Source organism: Miniopterus schreibersii (genome assembly GCF_964146895.1).
Source record: "Miniopterus schreibersii genome assembly, chromosome: 2".
In the NCBI taxonomy this organism is placed as follows: domain Eukaryota; kingdom Metazoa; phylum Chordata; class Mammalia; order Chiroptera; family Miniopteridae; genus Miniopterus; species Miniopterus schreibersii.
Genome location: NC_138102.1, coordinates 71,888,319 through 71,913,259, shown reverse-complemented (window position 1 = coordinate 71,913,259; position 24,941 = coordinate 71,888,319). Strand labels below are relative to the sequence as shown.

At 37.6% G+C, this 24,941-nt stretch overlaps 1 protein-coding gene across 2 annotated transcripts in view; it reads right to left on the bottom strand.

Annotated features, from left to right (window-relative positions):
* Nucleotides 1–24,941, bottom strand: part of DNAJC15 (DnaJ heat shock protein family (Hsp40) member C15) — a 61,281-nt gene that overhangs the window by 31,788 nt on the left and 4,552 nt on the right. For both annotated transcript variants that reach the window (XM_081129740.1, XM_081129741.1), the window contains exons 2-3: nt 3,496–3,547; nt 598–671 (exon numbers count right to left, since the gene is read on the bottom strand). In XM_081129740.1, coding sequence (XP_080985866.1) covers nt 598–671; nt 3,496–3,547 — 126 coding nt within the window. The remainder of the gene's footprint in view (nt 1–597; nt 672–3,495; nt 3,548–24,941) is intronic.

Sequence of the window (24,941 nt, the reverse complement as noted above, 5' to 3'; positions counted from 1 at the left end):
TATAGCGTTTAGATATCTACTATCACTTATTCTTCACTTATATTCAGGTCGGCAGAGCAGCTATAATGCTGGTAGATAAATGTAAAAGCCCTACAGGATCTCAAGGTTGGAATCTTATCATTTTATGTTTGAGATGGCCAGTTTTGGTGGTACAAGGGGGCTAGTTTCAAATTTCAGGATGAAATAAACACTTGGGTAAGCACTGCAGAGCAGAGACCATGTATGTTTTTGTTCACCAGCCATACCCCGCTCCTGGCACAGGGACTGGTTTATAGTACAAAATCACTAAGTGAATAAATGAATATTAATTAAACAAGGAAAATAAATTACCTCAAAACTGGTGTAATAATACTAAAGGAATATAACAGCGAGAAATAGATGTCAAAACCAGAAAAAAGGTTAGATATAAAAATAATGTGACCAAGAAGCCTAAAAGAATATAAATCAATAAATGAGGCAAACTCTCTGATGATATAACAAAAGAAGTAAAACTTATACAAAGTTGGAAAATTCAAGACATTTCCTGAATTACTATCAAATATGATATTTAAACAAAAATCAAAATAAGCTTTCTAATAAAAGTCATCTTTAACTTACAGGAGTTGCAATCTTCTTTGCAGTTTCTGTGATTACTTGTTCTAGAGGTTTCCAGGTCTGAAATACATAGCGACCTGAATAGTAACAAGAATAGAAGCAAATATATTTTCTATAATCAAAGTCAATACCCACAAGGTGCTTACCACAGTATTTACTGATAATTTATTTTATATGTTATTTTTACATTTTTTCAAATTCCTAATTTATTGAATATCATTATCATGGCTATTAAATTTATCAAGTTCTAGTTCATTATTATAAAGTCAAAAATATCAATGTTATGTATAATATCTTACATTTTTATACAATGTTATAGGTCACACAAAAATCTTACACTCTTTCCACTATAAAGTATAGGTGAAGTCCTTTAACATAAAGATACTCATGAATATAAAATGATTATCTCTATTGTTTTCACAGTAATAATCACTTGAAATATACAGAAAACACATACTGTTTAGAATCTATACAACACAGGAGTGATTTTAATGGAGTTAGCTCTAAACTAAAAAAGCAATTATATAGGAAATACTTTCCAAGGATGTTTACTAGCAATTTCTCACTGAAGATGACTACTCTTCTAAAAATTTATTTTATTTTAGTGCTTTTCTTTCTTAGGGATCCTAATAATCAAAATTCTCGAATCCTGCCCAGCCGGGCATGGCTCAGCGGTTGAGCATCGACCTAGGATCCAGGCGATCAGGGTTTGATTCCCGGTTAGGGCACATGCCTGGGTTGTGGGCTCAATCAATGACTCTCTCATCATTGATGTTTCTATCTCTCTCTCTCCCTCTCCTTTCCTCTCTCTAAAATCAATAAAGATATATTTCAAAAAAAAAAAAATTCTCAAATCCTGACAACTAAAAATCAATAGCAAAAGAGGACCTACATTGTTTTGAGGGCATAGAAACAAGAATAAAATATTATCTGACTAGTTTACCTTTTGTACCAAAAATCAGGATGTGTACACTAATACTACTGTCTCTTTTCCCAAAAGTCTTGGTAGACAACGAGTCTGACACTCTAGACTTCAATTCCTAACTATAACCTTATTTGCAAATCAAGATTTTCACTGGGAAAGATCAGCTACATAGATCTTTTATTCTTGCACAAATATGTTATAGTAAAAACAGGATGCTAGACATGGGAAGATGTGAAGTAGCTAATGTAATTAGGAAATAAAAAGCTCTTGAGATCAAGGAGAACATTAAATAAAGTAATATTAAGTGAGGCTGAAACCCTAACTCATCCAAATTTCTTATCATATAGATATCAACTTCCATTTGATTTATAATACAAAATATAGCTTTTAAATTACCTCAAAATTCCTTCAAAACACACACAATCAGGCAGACTAGAAAAAAGTCAAAGGCTTCAGGAAGTGACACCTGGGTTTACTTTAACCATATGCCAGAAGACCTAGTTCCATAAAAGTCTAAGTGTACTTTCTCCTAAATTCTATTATTCAGTTGTACATAGCTCTGGAAAAAATCTGCCTTTAATATCCTAGTTAGTAATATGAATTTGGCAACAGTGTGGTATGTACAGAATACAAACACCAATTCTTCTCATTTTAGAAAGGCCTTGGCAAAAGTACATCCTTCTCTAATTTCAAATAAAAATCTTACATTTAAGTTTGAAATAACTATACCTATTCTACTATAATTAATACTAAAATTATTTTATGGTTATAGGGCAAGTTTATCAGAATTCCTATTTAGACATGATATTATTCTCAGGAAAACTCAGTAATTAGTTAACTATAACATATGAGACACAAGACCTTGATGGCATGTAGACCAAAAGAATCTAAACCACTTATCTTCTCATTTTAAAGTTCTTATTGTTAAGGTGTTTTAAACAAGGCTTGTATGAAATTAAATACTACACAAAACAGAACAAAAATCATTTTTCTACTGGATCTTACTAAACTCCATATAACTACAATGGAAAGTATCTTCATCTAAAAAGATCCAATTAACAAGAGCAAATCCTTGGAACTTAGAAAAACAAATACTAAACCAAAAAAGTGCAAGTCTTTATCAACAAGGAAATGCTCTAAAATTAACGTTAATTAGCCCAGCCTGGCATGACTCAGCGGCTGAGTGTCGACCTAAGATCCAGGCAATCGGAGTTCGATTCCCGGTCAGGGCACATGCCCGGGTTGCGGGCTGCAGCCGATCAATGACTCTGCTATTGATGTTTCTCTCTCTCTCTCTCTCTCTCTCTCCCTCTCCTTTCCTCTCTCTAAAATCAATAAAGATATTTAAAAAAAATAAATTAAATTAAATTAAATTAACGTTAATTAGGGGAGAGCTATGCAATTTAAAACTTTAAGTTGGTGACTCTAAACTATAAGCTGAAAAGAGAGCAATTCTGCTTTAAATCTTTATAACTATTCTTTCTAAAAAAGTGATTTTGGCAGTTTATCAAAGACATTATACCAATACGTTAAAAATGAAGTAGTAAGTACACTACAGGGAACAACTACGCTCTCCAGCCAAGAACTGATAGCTCATGAAATGTGTAATCTCACCTGCAAGAATAAATATGGGAGAAGAAACAAACCCCATATCAATTATACTGCTTCATATTAAAGATGTTTTATTTATAGTACACTATAGCTCAGACTGCAAATTTGCCAGGAAGATCCACTATTATTGGGGCTAATTTTCCTAGCTTTTTTTATCATTACTTTTCTTCACCACAAAGTTTATCTAGATACTGCTACACTGACAAATGTTCAGTGACTATAAATGGTGGAGAAAATGGGGATGTATAATGTCTTAAAACCAAAAGCCTCAGAATGCTAAGAGTCTGCTTATGAATCACTATAGGAGCAATTTGGAAATATTTCTTTTATAATATTTATTGATATGTATCCTTTATTTATCTTACCCACAAATGCAAAAGCTGCAACGCCCAGTCCTACAGCTATCAGGCTTCTTGCCTATGGAGGAAAAAATGATAATCACTTACAGTGTTATACACTGGGTTTTAAATGTAAATCATTTTTAATAATGTGAATAATTATGTTAAATACTACATTTTCTTCAAGCTCTGCTGTGAATAGAACTTAAAAAAATCTGCAGTCTAGCCCAGCCGGCTTGGCTCAGTGGCTGAACATCAACCTATGACCCAGGGGATCGCGGTTCAATTCCGGGTCAGGGCACACGCCCAGGCTGCAGGCTCGATCCCCAGGAGGGGAAGTGCAGGAGGCAGCCAATCAGTGACTCTCTCATCATTGATGTTTCTCTCTCTCCCTCCCTCTCCTTTTGTCTCTCTGAAATCAATAAAGACATATTAAAATAATAATAAATTTAAAAATCTGCAGTCTATGGGATTATATCTGCTGTGCACTATATCAGCTAATTTTCAGTGAACTAAAAATATTCTAGATTTTCATTTAATTTCCATATATTTGAATTCACCCAAACCTAGAGCTTTTATATTACCTATTGCTAAAATATTTTCTATAGACTATTCTTAACAGTGGGTTTAATATATTTATCTTCTATAAAAATTTTAAAAGGTACATATTTCCTCTTTCATTACACTTGCGATACTCAGTGGCATTTGCTATATATAAAAATTTAGTAAAACATTACATCCATGTTTAGTAAATATGTCAAACTTCCAAAAACTATTTAAAATGATAATTTTAAAGCTAGTCTATTTCTACTTTTCTAGAACGTAAAAAATTTAAAACAAGGGCCAAGAATTCAGAATCTAAAGTTATGAGCTCATTCTGATAAAAATCTATTTTAAATTGGTATATACTCCATATTATTATATACACTTTTCAGTCTCAGCCCTCCATCTTACAACTCAACAACAATTTGAAATGAATCCAGTCTGTTCTCCAGTAAGACTCGAGCTTAAAAACAAAAAATTTTCTGCCCTGGCCAGGTAGCTCAGTTGGTTAGTGTCGTCCCAATATGCCAAGGTTGTGGGTTTGATCTCCAGTCAGGGCACATACAAGAAGCAACCAATGAATACATAAATAAGTGGAACAACAAATAGGTATTTCTCTTTCCCTCTCTCCCCCTTCTTCTCTCTCGAAAATCAATAAAAAATAAAAATAATAATTCTGCTAGAACTTATGGATTTAACTCTCACACCACACTAATCACTTTAGGAAAACATGTACAAAACGGCCGGCTAAGCATAGCTCAGAGTTGAGTATTGACCTAAGATCCAGGAGATCGAGGTTCGATTCCTGGTCAGGGCTCAATCCCCAGCAGGGGGTGTGCAGGAGGCAGCTGATCAATGACTCTCACCATTGAGGTTTCTCTCTCTCTTTCCCTCTCCCTTCCTCTCTCTGAAATCAATAAAATATATTAAAAGCCCAGCCAGGCGTGGCTCAGTGGTTGAGCGTCGACCTAGGATCCAGGCGATCGGGGTTCGATTCCCAGTCAGGGCACATGCCCGGATTGTGGGCTGCAGCCGATCAATGACTCTCAACACTGATGTTTCTCTCTCTCTCTCTCTCTCTCTCTCTCTCTCCTTTCCTCTCTCTGAAATCAATAAAGATATATTTTAAAAAATAATAATAAAATAAAATATATTAAAAAAAACAAAACACACATGACACAACAGAAAAAGGTTTATGTAGCAGAGTTCAATGGTTGTTCCCTCTCTCCCCCAATATCCATTCTCTTCTTCTATGGGGTAAAGAATTCCATTTTTAGCCAGACATATTTCCAAGCCTTCCTCAGTAAGAATACAGAATTAGGGAGAATTAAGGAAAGATACCATAGAAATGTTTTTGTCTGATTAGTGGTGTGAAAGGTAAATCCTTTTTTTAAAAGCTAGAATAATCTGACCAAGAAACAGAATGGATTCATTTCCCATTGTTGCAGAAGTTCTAAAATAAAGGGGTGTGACTGAATGAACAGCTAAAAACCAAAAATCCCTTCAGCCATCATCAGTCTTCAAGTTCCTCAGAGGAATGAATACAAGTCTAAGCCCTACTCTTCAAGGGAAGACTATAATGAGAAATTTCAGGTCATAAAGGACATGTATGCTGGAGCTCTAACTTTAATATCCAGTAAGGAGGTGAGTACTGATATGAAGATGTTCTGCCCTAGCTGGTTTGCCTCTGTGGTTACAGTGTCAGCCCTCAGACTGCAGGGTCTAGGGTTCAGTTCCAGTCAAGTACAGGTACCCTGGTTGCAGGCTCGATCCCCAGCCCTGTTGCGGTGCGCTCAGGAGGCAACCAATTGATGTGTCTCTCTCACACTGATATTTCTGTTTCTCTCTCTCTCCCTTCCACTCTCTCTGAAAAGCAATGGAAATCCTTGGGTGAGGATTAAAAAGAAAAAGAAAGAAAGAAAAGGAAAAGGAGGGAAGAAAGGGAGGGAGGGAGGGAGGGAGGGAGGGAGGGAGGGAGGGAGGGAGGGAGGGAGGGAGGGAGGGAGGGAGGGAAAGGAGGGGTTAAGATGAAAGAGAGAAAGAGAGAGAGAGAGAGAGAGAAAGAAAAAGAAAGAAAAGAAAGAGAGAGAGAGAGAGAGAGAGAGAGAAAGAAAAGAAAGAAAGAAAGAAAGAAAGAAAGAAAGAAAGAAAGAAGAAAGAAAGAAAGAAAGAAAGAAAGAAAGAAAGAAAGAAAGAAAGAAAGAAAGAAAGAAAGAAAGAGAAAATGTTCTGTTGAAGTATATTTGTGCCATTTCCTAAAGCTTCCCTGTTGCTATATATTTTGAGTTCTCCGATCTTATCTTCCATTGGTTCATGTTAAGGACCCTCAGTCTAACCAAACTACTCAATTGTTTCATGTGTGAATTTACTAACCAACTTGCTTATTTTTTCATCTGATTAGAAATATTTATCTTTGCTTCCCAGATCTAACCTATTTTTAAAATTTCAGCTTGAATCTGCCATAGAATGGGAGAAATCATCTGCAATACATAACAATAAGCATATACCCCAAAAATATATAGAATTCCTCAATATTAATAATAAAATGACAGATAGCCCAATTTTTTTAAAAAAAGGGCAAAGACTAGGTCAGGGACTTCAAAGGAAAAAATCTAAATGGCTAATAAACATACAAATAGGTGATTAACTTCAAAAGTAACTAGGGGCTAACAACAAAAACAAAATGGTGTAGAAATACTCATATCAGAATATAAAGATCTCTAGCTTTTATGGAACTTGCTCTGTTCACGGAATATCAAGCACCAAGCAACAGTATCTACGCTTCCTAGGATTTGTGAGGATAAAATGTAATGATGTATGCAAAGGACTTAGCATAGAAACTTGGCATATGGTAAAAACAACTATTATTGAAATAACTGGCATAACAGAAGTATGAATAATGTTTTTTAACATTTAAATTTGTCTAAGAAAATTCGCAGAAGTGGTTTTTGATGTAGGCTCTAGAAAAAGGAATTGGTCTGCTCTAGATTAAATAATCCAAATTTCCACGTTATTAAAAATACATATTTCAAAAATATAAAATCTTAAAAAGTTGAATTATCCTAATTTCACATTCTTATAGATTAATAGTTATTGCCTCATTTTTACTATTTCAACTGTTCAAAATACATGAGACAAATAGTTGCTTCTATAATTACAAAGGGATTTTTATTTTAAGGTATTTCTATCAGAAACATTAAACTATCAGGCATTTGCTCTTTTTTTTTCACTTTAATCTGACAATATATGACTAAATTGTTTAATAATAAAAATTCAATGTAAATAAAAAAATAAGTATTGAACACTGTTATTTTCTGTATTTCCCTCCAGATACATTCTCCACCTTTCTCTGACTTGTTCTGCACCTCCGCCTCCCTTCCCTTATCTCTAAGGATTACATTATCCAGTCCTCGCTTGCCCTCTAGAGTTCCGGGCTGGGTTTTACCAATCAGAAGTGTGAAACAGAATACCATACTGGGGTCACCAATCCCACTGGAGGACTCTAAACATTTCTGCCCATTACACACTGGTGTCCAAGTTGCCAAGGGAAACACAACACAGTCAAGTACTGGACAAAACAATGTTCTACTCACATAGAGAAGAGACAGGAGCAAGAACAGCTGCAATTGTGTGCATGGGTCTCTTATAGCTAGTGGGTGCCCCGGGCAGTGGTCAAAAGGAAAAGAGCTCAGGAGCACTCTCTAGTGCTGCAGCAGAAAGACCCCACCTCTGGATTCTGAAATACTAAAAGCTGGGGCATGCCTGAGGGCACTGACTATGGCAATACGTCAAGCAGAACAAAGGCCACTCAAGGAGCCTGAAACAGGGAATGATAAGTCTCACAAAGGTGGTAAACCCAGCACAGTTAGAGTGGCTTCTCGAGTGGGCAGAGCAGGGTCAAAAGCCTGTGCACAGGACATTGCCTTTCCCAACAGGAAACATCAGCAGAAAAGCTGATGGGAGGAGAGGGAAGGGTGGGAAGGAGTTAGAAATAATGGTACAATTTATTCCCAGCTATGTTTCCTCTTTGGCCACAGGTTCCATTTAGTGGCTCCTCTTCCAAGCCTACAACTCTTGAGTTCTGGAATACAACTCCCATCCCGTTCCTTGCCCCTCTGTCTGGGTGGATAACAGTTTCCAACTGTTGCAAGTCCCTGACAGATTCATCATCCCTTTTTTGATTACATAAACCATGCCCATACCTCTGCAAATAGTACCTTCATTAAATTATTTTCAAAAAAAACCATCCATCTATTACTACCAGGACCCTCATTGATACAAACATCACACTATATACTAGTCACTATACTATGTACAAGAGATGCAGTAGCATGGAACAAGGCAGAGGGCTACATCAAAGGAGTCCTGTGTAAAACACAGTGGACCTCCAATGTTTATGCTAATGTCCCAAAGACCTTTATTTTATACTTATTATAACATTTATTGCACTAACTTATAGTTAGGTGTTCTATCTCTTTAGCTTTTCTAGGTATCAAGAGCCTTTTAAAAATATGATGAAATCTATAGACCACCACAGAAAACCAAATATATATACACCCTGAAGACCTTCAGTCAACAAGCCCCAGCAAAAGAACCCCTGAAGTAAGTAAATAAATAAATAAATAACCGTGAAGTCTAGAAGGGCATCTCACTCACCTTTGAGCTCCTAGAACAAGACCTACCATACATATTCATTTTTCATTCATTCAATACAAGAAACATAATGTCGATGCCAGAACTAATCTCTATTTCTAAAGACCAACTTTATAGAATAAATAAAGAAGGTCTTGCCATCTTTAAAAACAACAAAAAGAAACCCAAATTAGGTGGATCGCTGGAGCAAAAAAGGATGTTCAATAAATGAATAAAAACTATGCAATCAAAATCTTACTTATCCAGACTGAGAAGACAAAGTATAGCACAGCTAATCAAACATTCATTTCCTTATTGGAATTAAAATTCCTTGTTGGAAATGTGTTGTACCTGATCTACCTCTTTAATTGTATTTTTAATTAACTTGATACTAAATCATTTTATATTTTTTTAGCATAAACAATTGATAACAAACATATTATTTAGAAGCTGAACCCAACTTGAAATTATTTCAAAATATCATGTGTTCTACAAAACCAGATTTTGTACTCTAAAATAAGAATAAAGGTCTTCATAAAGTTTTTGGTTTTTTAAATATATATATATATATATATCTTTATTGATTTCAGAGAGAGGAAAGGAGAGGGAGAGAGAGAGAGACAGAAACAACAATGATGAGAGAGTCATTGACTGGCTGCAGCCCGCAACCCGGGTATGTGCCCTGACCGGGAATCAAACCCTGATCGCCTGGATCCTAGGTCGACGCTCAACTGCTGAGCCACGCCCGGCCGGGCCATAAAGTTTTCTGTAAAAATACTCAAGGCTGTTAGATATAAGCAATTAAGTTAAATCTTTAACCTTAACTGGTCCAGAATAGGAATATGATTTGTTTCCCAGAAAGAAAAAAATAAGTATCTACTACCTAACATTTTTTCATTCACTAAAAAGTGATTGGTTTATGGTTTTACTTTTTTCAGAAACAAATTTAGAGAGTTCTAACACAAGTTCCCCCAACCTTACACATTTTTCAATGACCCAAACAGAGAAAAGAAACTAACTGCAAATGTAGGAAATAGGCAGTAAGATATGTCAATCTCAAATCTGAGCAACTAGTTCACACGGAACTCGACCTAACTTTTACTTGAATTTTTAATTTTTTAAAAGCGAAATAACATTTAAAACACAGTGGGGCTTTTAAATAGAATTCTATCAACATCTCTATTTTACTTCTGTTGAAAAAATGTCACATATGCTATTTCACATTTACTTAAACTTCAGTATTGTATCCTCAGACTAAAGGATCTATTTTTTTACTTTCATATATGCAACACAGTATTTGATTCAGTGGCAAGCACAAAGATGTACTTCAATTTTTATTTGGAATGTTTTTTAAACAATGATGCTTTAAATCTAAATTGCCAGTAACAGGATGACAAAAATGACATTGGAAAGGCAATTTAAAAGCAAAATGGTGAATCAGGCATAGTGTTAGTACCACAAATACAGTCATTTTCTACCAACTAGGCAATAACCAGGTTAAATGTCTAAAATTGCTCAAGCAACTAGACTGGCATCATGATGCATCTATGAATTTACAGAAAGTAGAGAAATGCTGTGATTTCTTTGACTCAGAAAAATTAGAATGTGTGCTGAATAAAATCAGGCAGTGTGATTTAAAAAGAAAGGTATGTATACATCCGTATACTGCCTAAGCTAAAGCTTCCGTATGTGTCACACACATGTAGGAGATAATGAATGGTAAATGTGGATGTTATATAAGGGGCTTTTCATTGGTCTTTTCTTTTTTTCAATATTTACAAGACTGCCTTGGGCAAGTTTTAATTTTGAAACATTTTCTTTGAAGAGTCAGATGTATATGGGTTAGAAAAATTGCTAACATTTTCTAAGCCTACAGAAAATCCAAATAAATTCATATATTTATAGTGTGTGTGCTGTACAAAATTGGGCTAGCACATACTTAGAACAAGCTGATCTTTCTAGAAATATGTGCACATATATACCTAAAAAAAAAAAAAAAAGTCAGTCACAAACCAGTTAAAAATTCTACCAATAAATTCTTTTACAATTGCTCCAGACTGGAGTTTGGGAATAGTGGTCTATATAAGGAAAACAGAAAACACTGTATTTACACCAAATTTGTAAATTCAGTTTTTAACAATAGCATCATGGTCACCATGAAAAACAATGATATAAATGTGCCTAACAAATTTATGTGATACTGATAAAAAATATTTAAGTTTTTAAAAATGCATAACTTTAGATTATATTTGTCAAAATGGCCAAAAAGCATAGTTTTCACTGCATTCCCTTTGACCATACACAATGCATGAATAATTTAGATTTAAATATTTCCAGGCATATGCATAATAGTACTACAGCAATCAGCTAAGGGTAAATTCTCAATAAAATCATTGGTTGGTTTCAAAATGGTGGGAGAGTTACCATAGAAGATCCTTTTCCAAGACCACTAACTATGGCTGAAGTCTTATATCCACACCAAAGAGCATTATTACTTAAGTATGGTCCCTGGCGTCTGCTGGGCCATCAACTCTGCTCCATATCATCTTCCTCTTTCTTTTTTTGCCCTTAGTATCTTAAACCTTCACTTTTTTCACAAGCCTTCGTGTTTTCCATCCATGCAGCAAGCATGAACTCCCTTCAATCTTCCACCTCTACACCCTTGCATGTATGAAGAGGGGTGCTACATGGGAGGGGTGAAGTCCATGGGCTTCAAAGTTAATCAAGCTAGGGCTCCAATTCCAACTTAACATTTACCAGCTGTGACCCTGAGCTGATCTGTCTGGGCCCATTTCCTCATCTATAAATCGGCAATGTGAATATCTGTGTTGTAAGATGCTCATAATGATTTATGAGATGAGGTTATAAAAATAACCAGCACACTGTCTAAACATGGCAGATACTCTATGCTAGTCCTTTCATTGGGGGCAAAGATGTTGACCATACTCTGTTAATCATGATTGTGAAAAAGGGGAGGGCACCTAAGAGGAATAGGAACTATAGTTGTTTAACGATTATTCATCTTACTAACTATAGATAAGAAGGTTTCCTACAGACCCTGAGAAACTGGAGGATGTGCTGCAGGAAGAAAAACAGAGCTATAAAAAAATGAGACACCTTGGGGCATGGATGGATCCACTGCTCAGGAAAGAAAATGCATTTTGAGAACAAATGACAGGATGCAGTTTGATTTGGTTGCTGTGCCTGGAGTCTGACACACACCCCTCCAGGAGTTTGCCTGAGGAATGCTGACTACTCTCAGGTCTCAGGAACTGGCCGAAATGGATTTTAACACCATTGAAAATCAATGGGACTTCAAGATCCTGGAAGGAGACACACAAGACCACAGACCCTGAAGCCATCTTCTCCCTTCCCTCCTCCCCTCCCCCCTTGCATGCAGCCTTATATAACCAGCCAAGTAATAAGGGAAGAGCAGAGCAGATTTTATGTGGACAATCCCACTGCTCTCCCATTTTGCCTGCAATAATGGAATAAATGCTCAAATATGATTCAACCTTGTCTCTGCTTAATGGCTGAAGTAGTGACAGGCAGCCCGGACCCACTGTGTCCAGTTTCACTTTCTTTGGTCACACATCTTCAAACTCTTACTCCTTTCTGTTCACTCTGCTAGGTCCTCCTAGGAAATCCCTACTTACTCATCAAGAAACAGCTTCAAGGTCATCTCTCAGTAAAGCATTCCCTGCCCACTTCCTCACCTAGGTAAAACTCTTCAGTGCCCCTTAGTACTTTGCATACCTCTCTATTAATAGACATAGCATATTATTTAATAATGGTTTATCTACTTTAAACCCCTTCTAAAATGTGAGCTTCTGGAGGTAGGGGCTGTGTTTCTCTCTTTGGATTTCCAAAATCTAGCAAAGTACCTGGCACACAGTGTGTTTTCAAAAAGTTTGTGTAATGGAATAAAAACAGTCTCAAAAAGCTTCCCTACCAAGCAGATGCCCCTGTGTACTATATTGGTGTATGCTAATAATTGAAATTATGTTTTGAAATGAGAAAATATAATGGATAACGATAGTCAAACTTAATTAAGAGACTAACATGTAATCATGCCTCAAAATACTCTGGACCAGGGTAAATATATACAAAAGTCTCATGGAAGACAAAGACAATGATGTTAAGGGCTTTGTGTCACATAAATTTTATCATAAAAATAAAACAAAGATAATCCACAGAATGAAAGCTAAAGGAATAATTGATTTGCTAAACAAACATAAAGAAACTCCCAATGAAAAAGTTAGGCAATTTATCAAGTAGCCATTTGGACACTATCTCCTATTTCTGATTGGTTGACTGATTTCAATAAACCCTCAGTAAATGTCTATATGCCAATCACAATTCTAAGTCCTGGAAATATATCAGACAAAATCCCTATCCTTGTGAAGCTACATTTTAACACGAGACAGAAAACAATGTAGGTAAGGAAAATATACAACAGAGAGTGAGTTTTGTAGAAAAATTAAGAAAGTAAAGGAAGTATGATGAGAGTGGCAAATTCACAGAGTGAGCAGGGAAAGCTTCACTGAAAAGGTGCCTTTTGAAAAAAACAAGGAAACAAACAAGAAAATGAAGCCACATCAATATCTAAGGAAAAATCATTGCAAGCAGAGGAAACAAGTTTGAAGGCCCTAAGGCAGGGTGCATGTGGTGAACCTGGGAATAGCCAGGAGGCTAGTGTGCATAGAGCAGAATGTGAGAAGAGGTAAATAAATAACAGGAAATGAGGTCAGAAAGGTAACAAGGGGAGCAGACCATGTCTGGAGGTAGGAGTCAATATAAGAACTTCAGCTTTTTCTCTGAGTGAAATGAGACATTACTGTTTTGAGCAGAGGCTTAACATGATCTTATTTAGAATTCTAAAATGATCCCTAGTTGTCACACTGAGAATATGTCAAAGGCAGACGCATGGAAGTGAGTTAGGAATCTAATAAAATAATCCAAGAAAGAGATAATGGTAGTTTGGACCAAAGTGATTAGTGATGGAGATGGGGAAAAGTGATCAGATTCTAGATATATTCTGAACAAGTCAACAACATTTGTTGAGAGATTAGATACGAGGTATAGGAAAAAGAGAAATATTGGTGTTCATTAATAGATGAATAGATAAAATGTAAAATACAGTGAAACTCATAGAAACAGAGTGGAATGGCGGTTGCCAGGGGCTGGGTAGGGGAAATAGGATGATGTTGGTCAAACTTTATAAGTTTTATGTTTGAAATTTGCTGAGAGTAGATCTTAAGTGATCTAACCACATGCAAACACACACACACACACACACAAAGTAACTGAGGTGATGAATGTGTTAATTAGCTCGACTATGGTAATCATTTCACAATTTGCATATATATCAAATCACATTGTGTACCTTAAATATATAAAATGTTTATTTGTCAATTATACCTCAATAAAGCTGGGGGAGAAGAAGGATGCCAGAGTTACTGTGGGGCTTTTTTGTTTTTTAAAATATATCTTTATTGATTTCAAAGAGAGGAAAGGAGAGGGAGAGAGAGAGATAGAAACATCAATGATGAGAGAGTCATTGAGCCCACAACCCGGGCGTGTGCCGTGACCGGGAATCGAACCCCGATCACCTGGATCCTAGGTCAATGCTCAACCACTGAGCCACGCCCAGCCGGGCCCAAAGTTACAGTCTTAATGGAGTTGACTTTTGCTGAAAGGAAAGACTATGAGAGGACTGGGGGGTAGAAGGGATGTCATAAGCTCTCTTTTGGGCTTCTTTTTCTAAAAACATGACATTATGAGATGATAAATAAAAACCCAAGCACAGCATTTTCTTAAAAAAAGGTCTCATCTAAGTGGAAAAGAAGAATGAGTGGGTTGTCTCAAAAAATATTCTTGATGAGAGAAACAAGATGGCAGTGTAGGTAACAGCTGCACCTGCTGCCTCCCACAATCACATCAAAATTACAACTAAAATACAGAACAACCATCACTCAGAACCTCCCGAAATCTGGCTGAACAGAAGCCCTACAACCAGGGAACTAAAGAAGCACTGAGACCAGTAGGAGGGGCAGAGAAGCAGGGGGATCAGGACTGAATCGGAGACACGCCGTGGACCCACACCAGTGCTGTGGTTGAAACCGGGGAGGGAATCTCGGTGGTGGAGGTTTCCCGGAGGAGCGAGGGGTCCCGGCCCCACAGCAGGCCCCCAGCCCAGAGCTCCAGGGCCGGGAAGAGATGGCCCCACAACTCCGGGCTGTGAAACCAGCGGGGACTGTGGCAGAGGGTCCCAGAGGCTGCGGGAGTCCCAGGCTTTCCTCTTAAAGGGCTGCGCATGGACTCACTCAGACACGCTCCCTCTGAGCCCCAGCGCCCAGCAGCAGCTTGAAAGGAACTTGGGACACTCAGGGAGGAACTAACTTGCCCGAAATTGGGGCGAGAGGTGGAGGGGCGGCTTTGTCCCAGGCAGAAGAGCTGGCAGAGGCCACTGTTCCTTTGGTGACTCCTCCCCGCACACAGCCGGCAGGCAGGCGCCATATTTGAATCTCCAGAACCTGACTCACACCTTTGGCCCCGCCCCATGATTCCCAGAGGCCCACCCCTCCCCACCTGCAAGCTCATCCAAGCCATTTCCAGTGGCTTTTCTATGCAAGTGGCCTCTCGAGCCTCATGCTTAGGACTTTCCTAAAATCTCTCAAACAAGCAGCAGCGTGCCCCATATGGCTTGATAAGCGGCCCCAGGCCTGGCACTAGTGGCAGCCTGCATTGGCTCATAGCTTGGCCTCTCCTGGACACCTCCAAGCCCAGCACAAGTAGCAACCAACTACGGCTTGCTGTGTAGCTCATGCTGGGTGGCCCTGGGCAAGGCACTGGCACAGGATGACTTTGCACCTCCAGGGAGGCCCCAGAGACAGTGCACTTGGTGGTCAGACTTGACCACGCTGGATTACAACCCTACCACATCCATGAGTGACACACTCAAGGGGCGCACTTGGTGAACACCAAAGCTCCACTGAAGTAAATCCTGCTCCACAGGGGCAGCACAGCAGCTCTTTGGCTGTAGTTGCAGCTGGTCCTCACAGCTGATGGGCCTGGGAGTCAATTCCTCCCAGGGACGCCAACAGCAACCAAGGCTCAACTACAACAGGACAGTGCACACTGCCCACACAGGGGAGCACCTAGAAGGCCCAGCTCAGGTGACTGGGGAGGGTGAGCCACTGGACCCTACAAGACACCTACTACACAAAGCCACTCTACAAATTCCAGGAGACATAGCAGCTCTTTCTAATACATATAAACAAACACCTGGAAGCAGCCAAAATGTGGAGGCAAAGAAACATGTCATAAAGGAAAGAACAGAAGAAATCTCTATAAGAGGAACTAAATGAAATAGATCCAAGCCAGCTAACAGATACAGAGTTGAGAATTTTGTTTATAAGGATGTTTAAGCAGATTATTAGGGAAATAACTGAGGAAATCGATAACATAATAAAGTACCAATTTGAAATGAAGGCTACAGGAACTAAAATGAAGAATAATTTTGCCCGGCCGGGTGTGGCTCAGCGGTTAAGCGTCGACCTAGGATCCAGGCGATCAGGGTTCGATTCCCGGTCAGGGCACATGCCCAGGTTGTGGGCTGCAGCCGATCAATAACTCTCATCATTGATGTTTTTATCTCTCTCTCTCTCCCTCTCCTTTCCTCTTTCTGAAATCAATAAAGATATATTTAAAAAAAAAAAAAGAATAATTTACATGGAATCAACAGTAGAGGACACTGAGAATCAAATCAACAATTTGGAACATGAGGAAACAAAAAAACACCCAACCAGAAGAACAAAAAGAAAAAAGAATCCAGAAATATGAAAACAGTATAAGGAGCCTCTGGGACAACTTCAAGAGGCCCAACATTCGTATTATTGAGGTGCCAGAAGGGGAAGAAAGAGAGCAAGAAATTGAAAATCTATTTGAAAAAATAATTACAAAAAACTTCCCCTATCTGGGGAAAGAAATAGACTTGCAAGTCCAGGAAGCACAGAGGGTCCCAAAGAAGAGGAACCCAAAGAGGCCCACACCAAAACACATTATAATTAAAATGCCAAAGTTTAAAGACAAAGAGAGAATCTTAAAAGCAGCAAGAGAAAAGCAGTTAGTTACCTACAAGGGAGCCCCCACACGACTGTCAGCTGATTTCTCAACAGAAACCTTGCAGGCCAGAAGAGAGTGGCAAGAAATATTCAAAGTGATGAAAAACATGGAACTACAACCAAGTCTGCTCTACCAGCAAAGCTATCATTTAAAATTTAAGGTCAAATAAAGAGCTTCACAGATAAGAAAAAGCTAAAGGAGTTCATCACCACCAGACCAGCACTACAGGAAATGTTGAAGGGTCTTCTTTAAGAAACAGCTAATGAACAAAAGAATGTGACGAACTAAATAAATCCAAAGACATTGACGCATGCAACAGACGATCATATTTCAGAGGAAAGAGGGAAGGGGGGTGGAGGGTGGGAAGAGATTAACCAAAGAAGTTATATGCATATATGCATAACCCACGGACACAGTTAATAATGGGGTGAACGCCTGGGGAGGGGGTGGAAGCAAAGTGGAGGGGGTCAATTGGGGGGAAAAAATGTGACACCTGTAATCCTCTCAACAATAAAGATAAATTAAAATATATATATATTCTTTATCTTGCAGTGACTCAGTTCTTAAGGGTTAATCACAAGCAAATCACTTTCTGCTGAATTCAGTGTTTTATGCTGTCTTATTATTTGATTCAATTTCTAGAAAAGCTGTTTGAATTTAAACAACAGCAAGTGGAAAAAAGAAAACAAGAAAGACTGCAGGCAAATCAGAATTTGGGAGAGGTACTACTACACATGCAGATCAAAAGGAGGGGAGGGGAATTTATAGTCAAGAAAAGTTGTCAGAAATTAAAAAATGATTTTAGGAAGGGAATTTTTAAAATTACCCGTCTCTAAAATTTTCAAGACAAGCTGACATGACTTTCACAGATTTTCGTATCTAAACTGAACCAATCCACATTATTGTACCTGGCCCTTACCATTATTATTCCATTGTCAAAAACAAAAACATTTAACCTTCTTTCAAAACACCAATTCCCATGAAAACCTTAAATTAAGTAAAAAGGAAAGGCAAAGCTAACTAATTTGTATTTGCTCCACTTCAAAGTCACTTGATTTATTTAAACCGCAGGCAAGCATTCATTTCTACAGCAAGACTAGAGAGTAAATAGGAAGGCAAAATAAAAACAAAGCAAAACAAAACCAAATGCGAAATAGTAAGAAACAAAACTCTTAGACTTATGACAAATGAGTATTTCTCCACTCTCTAATTTAAAAATTCTCCAAACTTAAATCCTTGCTATACACAGTGATTTCTTAAGAATAATCTTTTAAGTACTGTTCTGCATTCATTTAGTAACCCGCTAATATAACTACAATTTAAAAAAATTATCCTAGCAAAATAATCAGAGAGGTGCATCAACTTATACATGAGAGTATCATCACTGTATTATTTGTAATATACTGAAAACAATTTGAATAGCCAAAAGTAAGGAAATAAGTAAATAAATTAGGACATATCTGAAATATACATTGACAAATAATATATTGAAGAATGTTTACAGAAATATGTTAAATAGAGAATAAAGGCATATTATAACAAAATGTAGCACATATACAGGAAAAAAGCCCAAAATGATATAAACTAAAATGTTAACAGTAATTACATATTCTTAGTACCTACCTTTTATCAATAGAACATCTTTGGATTACATATCAAAGAAATATGGCTTGAAATTTTGCTCTCTACTTGTCAGCTCCATGACCTTGACCAAGTTACTTAACCTCTATACTAGTGTTTCCTTATCTGTAAAATGAGAGTAATAAACAATGCCTACTTCCTCAAGTTGCTATGAATTTTTATAATTTAGGACATTCATACACATCACCTAGTATTTTACATGTGGTAAACATTTAATAAATTGTAGCTATTACAATTACTATATGGTATTATCATACAATTGTTTCTTTTAAAATCAGGAGAAGCGCTTCCCCAGTTGAGGATCGACCTATGATCCAGGGGATCATGGTTCCATTCCCAGTCAGGGTACATGCCTGGGTTGCAGGCTCAGTCCTCAATAGGAGGCAGCCAATCAATGACTCTCATCATTGATGTTTCTATCTCTCTCTCCCCCTCTCTCTTCCTCTCTCTGAAATCAATAAAACATATAAAAAAAATAATGAAAAATAAATTAATAATAATAAAACCAGGAGAAGCCCTGACCTGTGTGCTCAGTGGTTAGAGTATCAGCCTGACCACCAAAGGGTCATGGGTTCGATTCCTGGTCAAGTGCATGTACCTGGGTTGCAGGTTCGATCCCCCGCCTTGGTAAGGACTTGTGCAGGAGGCAACCAATGGATGTGTGTCTCACATTGATGTCTCTCTGTCTGTTTCTCTCTTGTCCTTCCCTCCCTCTCTCTCTAAAAGTCAACGAAAAAATCTCCTCGAGTGAGGAGTAACAACAACAATAATCAGAAAAATAAAGGTTATGAGAAAAATCTTGGGAAGATCCTACCTGGTCAAAGCGGCTTAAAAATTTTTAACTTTTTTTTTTTTATAAGAATATATCTTTATTGATTTCAGAGAGAGGAAAGGAGAGGGAGAGAGAGAGAGAGAGAAACATCAATGATGAGAGTCATTGATCAAGCCCGCAACCTGGGCATGTGCCCTGACTGGGAATCGAACCCCGATCACCTGGATCCTAGGTCGACACTCAACCACTGAGCTATGCTCAGCAGGGCAAAAATTTTTAACTTCTTAAGTCAGAAAAATTTCTGACCTGCCTACCTTAAAATAAACTTTAAAAACAAATACTTCCTGGAACTCTTCAATGAAAACAAATGCACTGATCTTTGGTATCCCCCTTTTCATCCTTGTACCCTGATCATAAAAATGATCTGGCTGCATCTCTAGCTAGCCTCCTCCCTATCATGTACTCTTACAGACTTTTATCATACTGACTTTGAAGTCCTTAGCAAGCATCCTTTAAACTCTCTTGGCCTACACCTGCTGTACACCTTAGCCGCAACACTTTGTAGGTTTGCTAATTCTTCTTGCTTGGGAAATCATCCCATTTTCTGAAAGCTACTTTTACTCTCTTACAAAAGCCTATTTTACTTCAAGGCAGCAATTTCTTAGAATGGTAATGCTTACAGCTTTAATTTCATTAGCAGTATTCTTTCCTTCCTTTTTGAGTTAAGGTAAAATAAAATTAACTCTGCTTTGAAGTTTAAGAATTTTTAAACATATCTTGAAGCAGCTGAAGACTCTGAAAATTACCACAAAAACTAAGACTATAAACCATGTCTTTAAGTTGCAGTTCATCAATTTCTGATATCTAAATGATGGAGCAGCAACATGGTCCAGTTAAAAAGTTAACAGTTTTTGGAGTCAAAATTGGTTTCCTATCCTAGTCCTGCTAAGTAATAGCTGTATGACCTTCAGACAATTAACCTCTTCGATCCTCAGTTTTCTTATATGTAAAATGGTGAAAAGTAACATCTAATTTCACAGGGCTGTTATGAGAAATGGGAAAATATCACAGTGTCTGGTACACAACAGACATTCACTCAATGTTGGCTCACTTCCTCCTTAACTATTTGCTTGTACATCATGAACTCAATATATTCATGCATATTTTTAATTTTTATCTTATTTTTATATATTCAATGAATAAAAATAGAAAATAGTACTGGTATTATGGGGCAGGAGACAATTATGAAAACTTTCACCTTATAAAAGACCTTATATTTGAAAGATTGGGAAACTGTTTTAAGGCAAAAAAAGCACAGAAAAACACTTGTACTGGCCAAAAGTGAATTTTTACTACATGGCCCAAAATAATCCTTTACAAAATCTCACAGTCAAAAAATCTCATCACACTGATAAAATACAGTCGATAAATTTAGTGCTAGAAATAGATCTGTTGACACTTAAAAATAAGAATGAGTCAACAATTCTAAACTGCATGATATTCCAACTGTTTCTGAATAGAATACAAGTTTTTTAGAATAGAGAGAAAAGATGAAATGCTTACCCCTAATCGGTTAAAGGGAATAACAGATTAGGTATCAACTCATTGCACTTATTAAAGCTTCTACTTAAAATACTTTACAAAAACCATACAATATGTTTAGAAATGTTTTAAGTTCTATAAAGCAGTAAAGTTCTCGGTGAATAAAACTTTACCATCATTGTAGCTAGGCAATATTTTGGTAAGGGGGATGATCTTACAGTACCTTCTGCAAATGGTTTTCACTCTTGGTTTAATTCTCTTCCCTTCACTTCTATATATCTGCTCTACAAAACCATTTTGTTTTTTCAGTTGTGATGGTGGCCGTTAAATTCTATGTATTCCAAAAGGAAGTGAAAATTACTCTCTGGAAGATCACACTTAATCATTTAGAGGAATATGCAATAATATTTTACGTTAGACCTGTAGATAGGCTCTTCTGTTTACTAACCCATACTGAAATTCAAACTTGAAAGTATGAATACAGGCATACCTCATTTTACTGTGCTTCACTTTATTGCACTTCGCAGAGGTTATGGGTTTTTTTTACAAATTGAAGGCAAGACCCTCCACCACCAAAATATGACTAGCTTTATTGTGATACTTGCTTTATTACAGTGGTCCAGACCTAAACCCGCTATATCTCTGAGGTATGCCTAAATAGGAAGATTGATGAGTCTCTCCCTCCTTTCACAATCCCCTAGCACCCTCCACTAGCAGTCCCTAACAGCAGATATTGAAAAACAAAAATAAAGCCAAAACTAATCAAGCCAAAAAAGCACTTCACTGAAGCTGCAGAGGTAATTGCACTTTTCCTGGTGGACTGAAAGCAGCAAACACTCATTCCAAGACAAAGAAATCTTTTATACTCATACCTCATTAGCTGTACAGGGGGAAGATAAGAAAACTAAGAAAGAGTTGGGTAAGAGGATAAAAATGGATTTGGATCCAGAGTTGTGACCCAGAATGAAGTTTCCCATGAGATAAAATATTATACACAAAAGGCTTCTTATAGAGATGGCTGATTCTAGAACTGGGGGCAAGAAATATATAAAATGAGCTACAGCACCTTGTAAGTGCTGGAAGTAAGGAAGTACTAAAAAAGATCCACAATAATAATGGTGGGATATAAAGGGTACGCAGAAGCCAACTAAAAGAGTTCCCAATGGAACAATTTGAGCACCAAAAAGTAGTACTAGATTACAGATGAAAGTATAAAATAAATACCATTGATCTAGACTGATATAAATGAGTAAATGGGGGAGAAGACACATTCTCCCAGGCAGAACTACTCAAATAATTTTATGGACTCCACTGTCAGGAAGGGGCATCATGGCTCCCCACTCCTTAACGGTGCACCATACATACTACCTTCCTTTCCGAAATAACAGTATGGAAAGGAGGAAAAGAGAGCACCCTTACAGTGGAGAAAGCTGACAAACACTTCATCAGAATGGGTCAAGGTCAACATAAACAGTGATAAATCATGTTTTATAATATGTACTTTATATATGATATGATTAAAATGGCAATTTACTCTCTGGTTTTCCTCCCAAAAACCCATAACCTGTCTGACTGTGAGAAGAACAGATGACAAATTTCAATAGAGAGGCATCCCCCACCTGAGTAGAATTCTGAGTACTCCTCAAATCTGTCAAAGTCATCAAAAACAAGACAAGTCTGAGAAACTGTCACAGGCAACGAGCCAAAAGAAACATGAAAACTAAAGAGAATATGGATAGGATCCTGAAACATTAAAGGACGTTAGGTAAAAACTAAGACTGAATAAAGTATGGCCTTTGGTTAATAATAATGCATCAATATTGGTTCATTAAATGTAACAAATGTACCCCAACACAAGATGTTGGTAGGGGAAACTGAGTGTGTGGTATGTGAGGACTCTGGGTTATCTCACTTTTTTTGTAAATCTAAAACTGTTGTTTGTTTGTTTTTTACAAAGTCTATTTAAAAGGAAAACAATGTTACACATGGTGATCAGATTTTCATGAGAGCTAACAATGTTTAATTAATCCCTAACGGCATTAAAATAATATTCAAAGAGCATAAGACAGTGAAAATGGAGTTCCATGAAAAAATACTCTTTCTCTTACCCTGTGGGCTAAATAGACTTCTGTGGGCTAAGGGAATGCCCACCATTCACAACAGTGCTCTGTAACACTGCTTTTAAGAGCCTATGCTTTCGAATTTCTCAACATCTGTGGAATTCAAATCACCTTACAGCTGAAGATAAAGTGTGTTGGTAGCAGACCTGTCTGCATTCACGGATCCATTTCCTGGCTTTCCCTACTCTGATCTGCTAGAATGAGACCTGAGTCCTGCAGGCTCTGGTGTCAGTTGAGTCTGACCAATGAGATGCAATTGTGAAGGATGGGAGGGTAAAAAGAGGGAGAGCAGCCCGGCCGGACGTGGCTCAGTGGTTGAGCATTGACCTAAGATCCAGGCAATTGAGGTTCGATTCCCGGTCAGGGCACATGCCCGGGGTGCGGGCTAGGCAGCCGATCAATGACTCTCTCATCATTGATATTTCTCTCTCTCTCTGAAATCAATAAAGATATGTTTTAAACAAAAAAAAACAAAAAAAAGAGGGAGAGCAGGTGGTTTCTTCCTTTTCCTCTGTCTGGAGAAGAAGCTCCAGCGGCAGCAGTGTCTCTGTGGCTCCCACTCCCTCTGGACAGAACTCAGTTAACTGGAGTGGTTTTGAAAACACGAATTCTTTGTTTTAGCCCTCCAGCCCTAGGAATGCTAGTGGCTTCTTGCTTTCTCAACCTCTGGACTGCCTCGCAGCTCTGTTTGGCTTCTCAACAACTCCATTACCGATAAAGCAAATTCTCTGCATTACGTTTGTTTCATATAACTTATGTCTGTTTTCCTGGTTAGACTTTGACACATAAAAATAGAAGGGAAAAGAAATAGAGAAATATTCTGATTAAGAACACAAGGCAAAGAAAGCAGAATACCTTGGGGTTCATTCAGGCACCAACTGTGTGACCTTGGGCAAATTATTTCATTGTTTTAACCCTCAACTGATTCATTTATAAGTGAGGATTATACCTCACAGGATTATTACACAGACTAAATGAATTCACGCATTTAAAGCATTAGCTTAACACCTGGCACAAAACAATTTAGCTACCGTCACTGTGATTGCCGCCATCATTTCCTCCTCTGGACTCCCAGAGTACTGCCCACATTCTTGAATGGTCTTGCCTGCTTCTGCTTCTCCATCCTCTCCCCTCCTAGGCTTCCTAAACACTGCTCTAGGCTTACCCTTCCTGAAACCCTCCACTGACACACAGCCCCTGCAAAACTTCAACTGCCTACAGATATGATCCACACTCCTGAACCTGTCATTCAGCGCTACTGAGAGTCTCATCCCAACCTACTTTTCCTTATTTTTTTTCTTCGATATAACTTACATTTTAGAAAAACTTGTTTTTCTCTTTTTCTGGCTTCTCTTATTTTTCAAGTCCCTTGAAGACAAAAGCCATGTTTGATTCATCTTTTCGTCCACTACAGAACTTAGCCTCAGTACCTAACCTAATAAAGTGAGACACTGTAAGCACGTGTTAAATGAACAAATAAGTGATAGCACTTAATGAAGTTGATCTTGAATTGTATGTTTAAATTTGATCCAATTTGTCTTCTAGAACAGGGGTTGGCAAACATGACCCACAGGCACCTGCCCCTCTCAACTATTTTTGTAAATAAAGTTTTATTGGAACACAGCCACATTTATGTATTGCCTATGGTTGCTTTCATTCTGCACTGGCAGAGTTCAGTAGTGTGACAGGGGGCATTTGGCCTGCAAAGTCTAAAATACTTTAGCTCTTCACAAAATAAGTTTGCAGACCTCTGTCCTTGAGGGTGGAAATCCTGGTTTATTCTTATCCTCCCCAAACACATCTAGTATATAGCTTCCATGTATTTGGTGTTAAAAACAAACAAACAAACTGAATTGAAATGACAATCTTTTAAATAATGCCAGCAAATCAACAAGTGGGCCAAGTCAGGTACCTGTTAATCACCACCTAGTTTCAAATATCCACCAGGAAAAAAACAAAACAAAACAATAAAAAAACTACTTTAAATGTTCCACTACCATAAATCAAAGAATTTCTGAAAACTGGTAAAACAGTCTACTCTATCATAGCTGCTACTGCCGAGGGGGGAAAAAAAGGCATCAAAACTGTTTACAAAT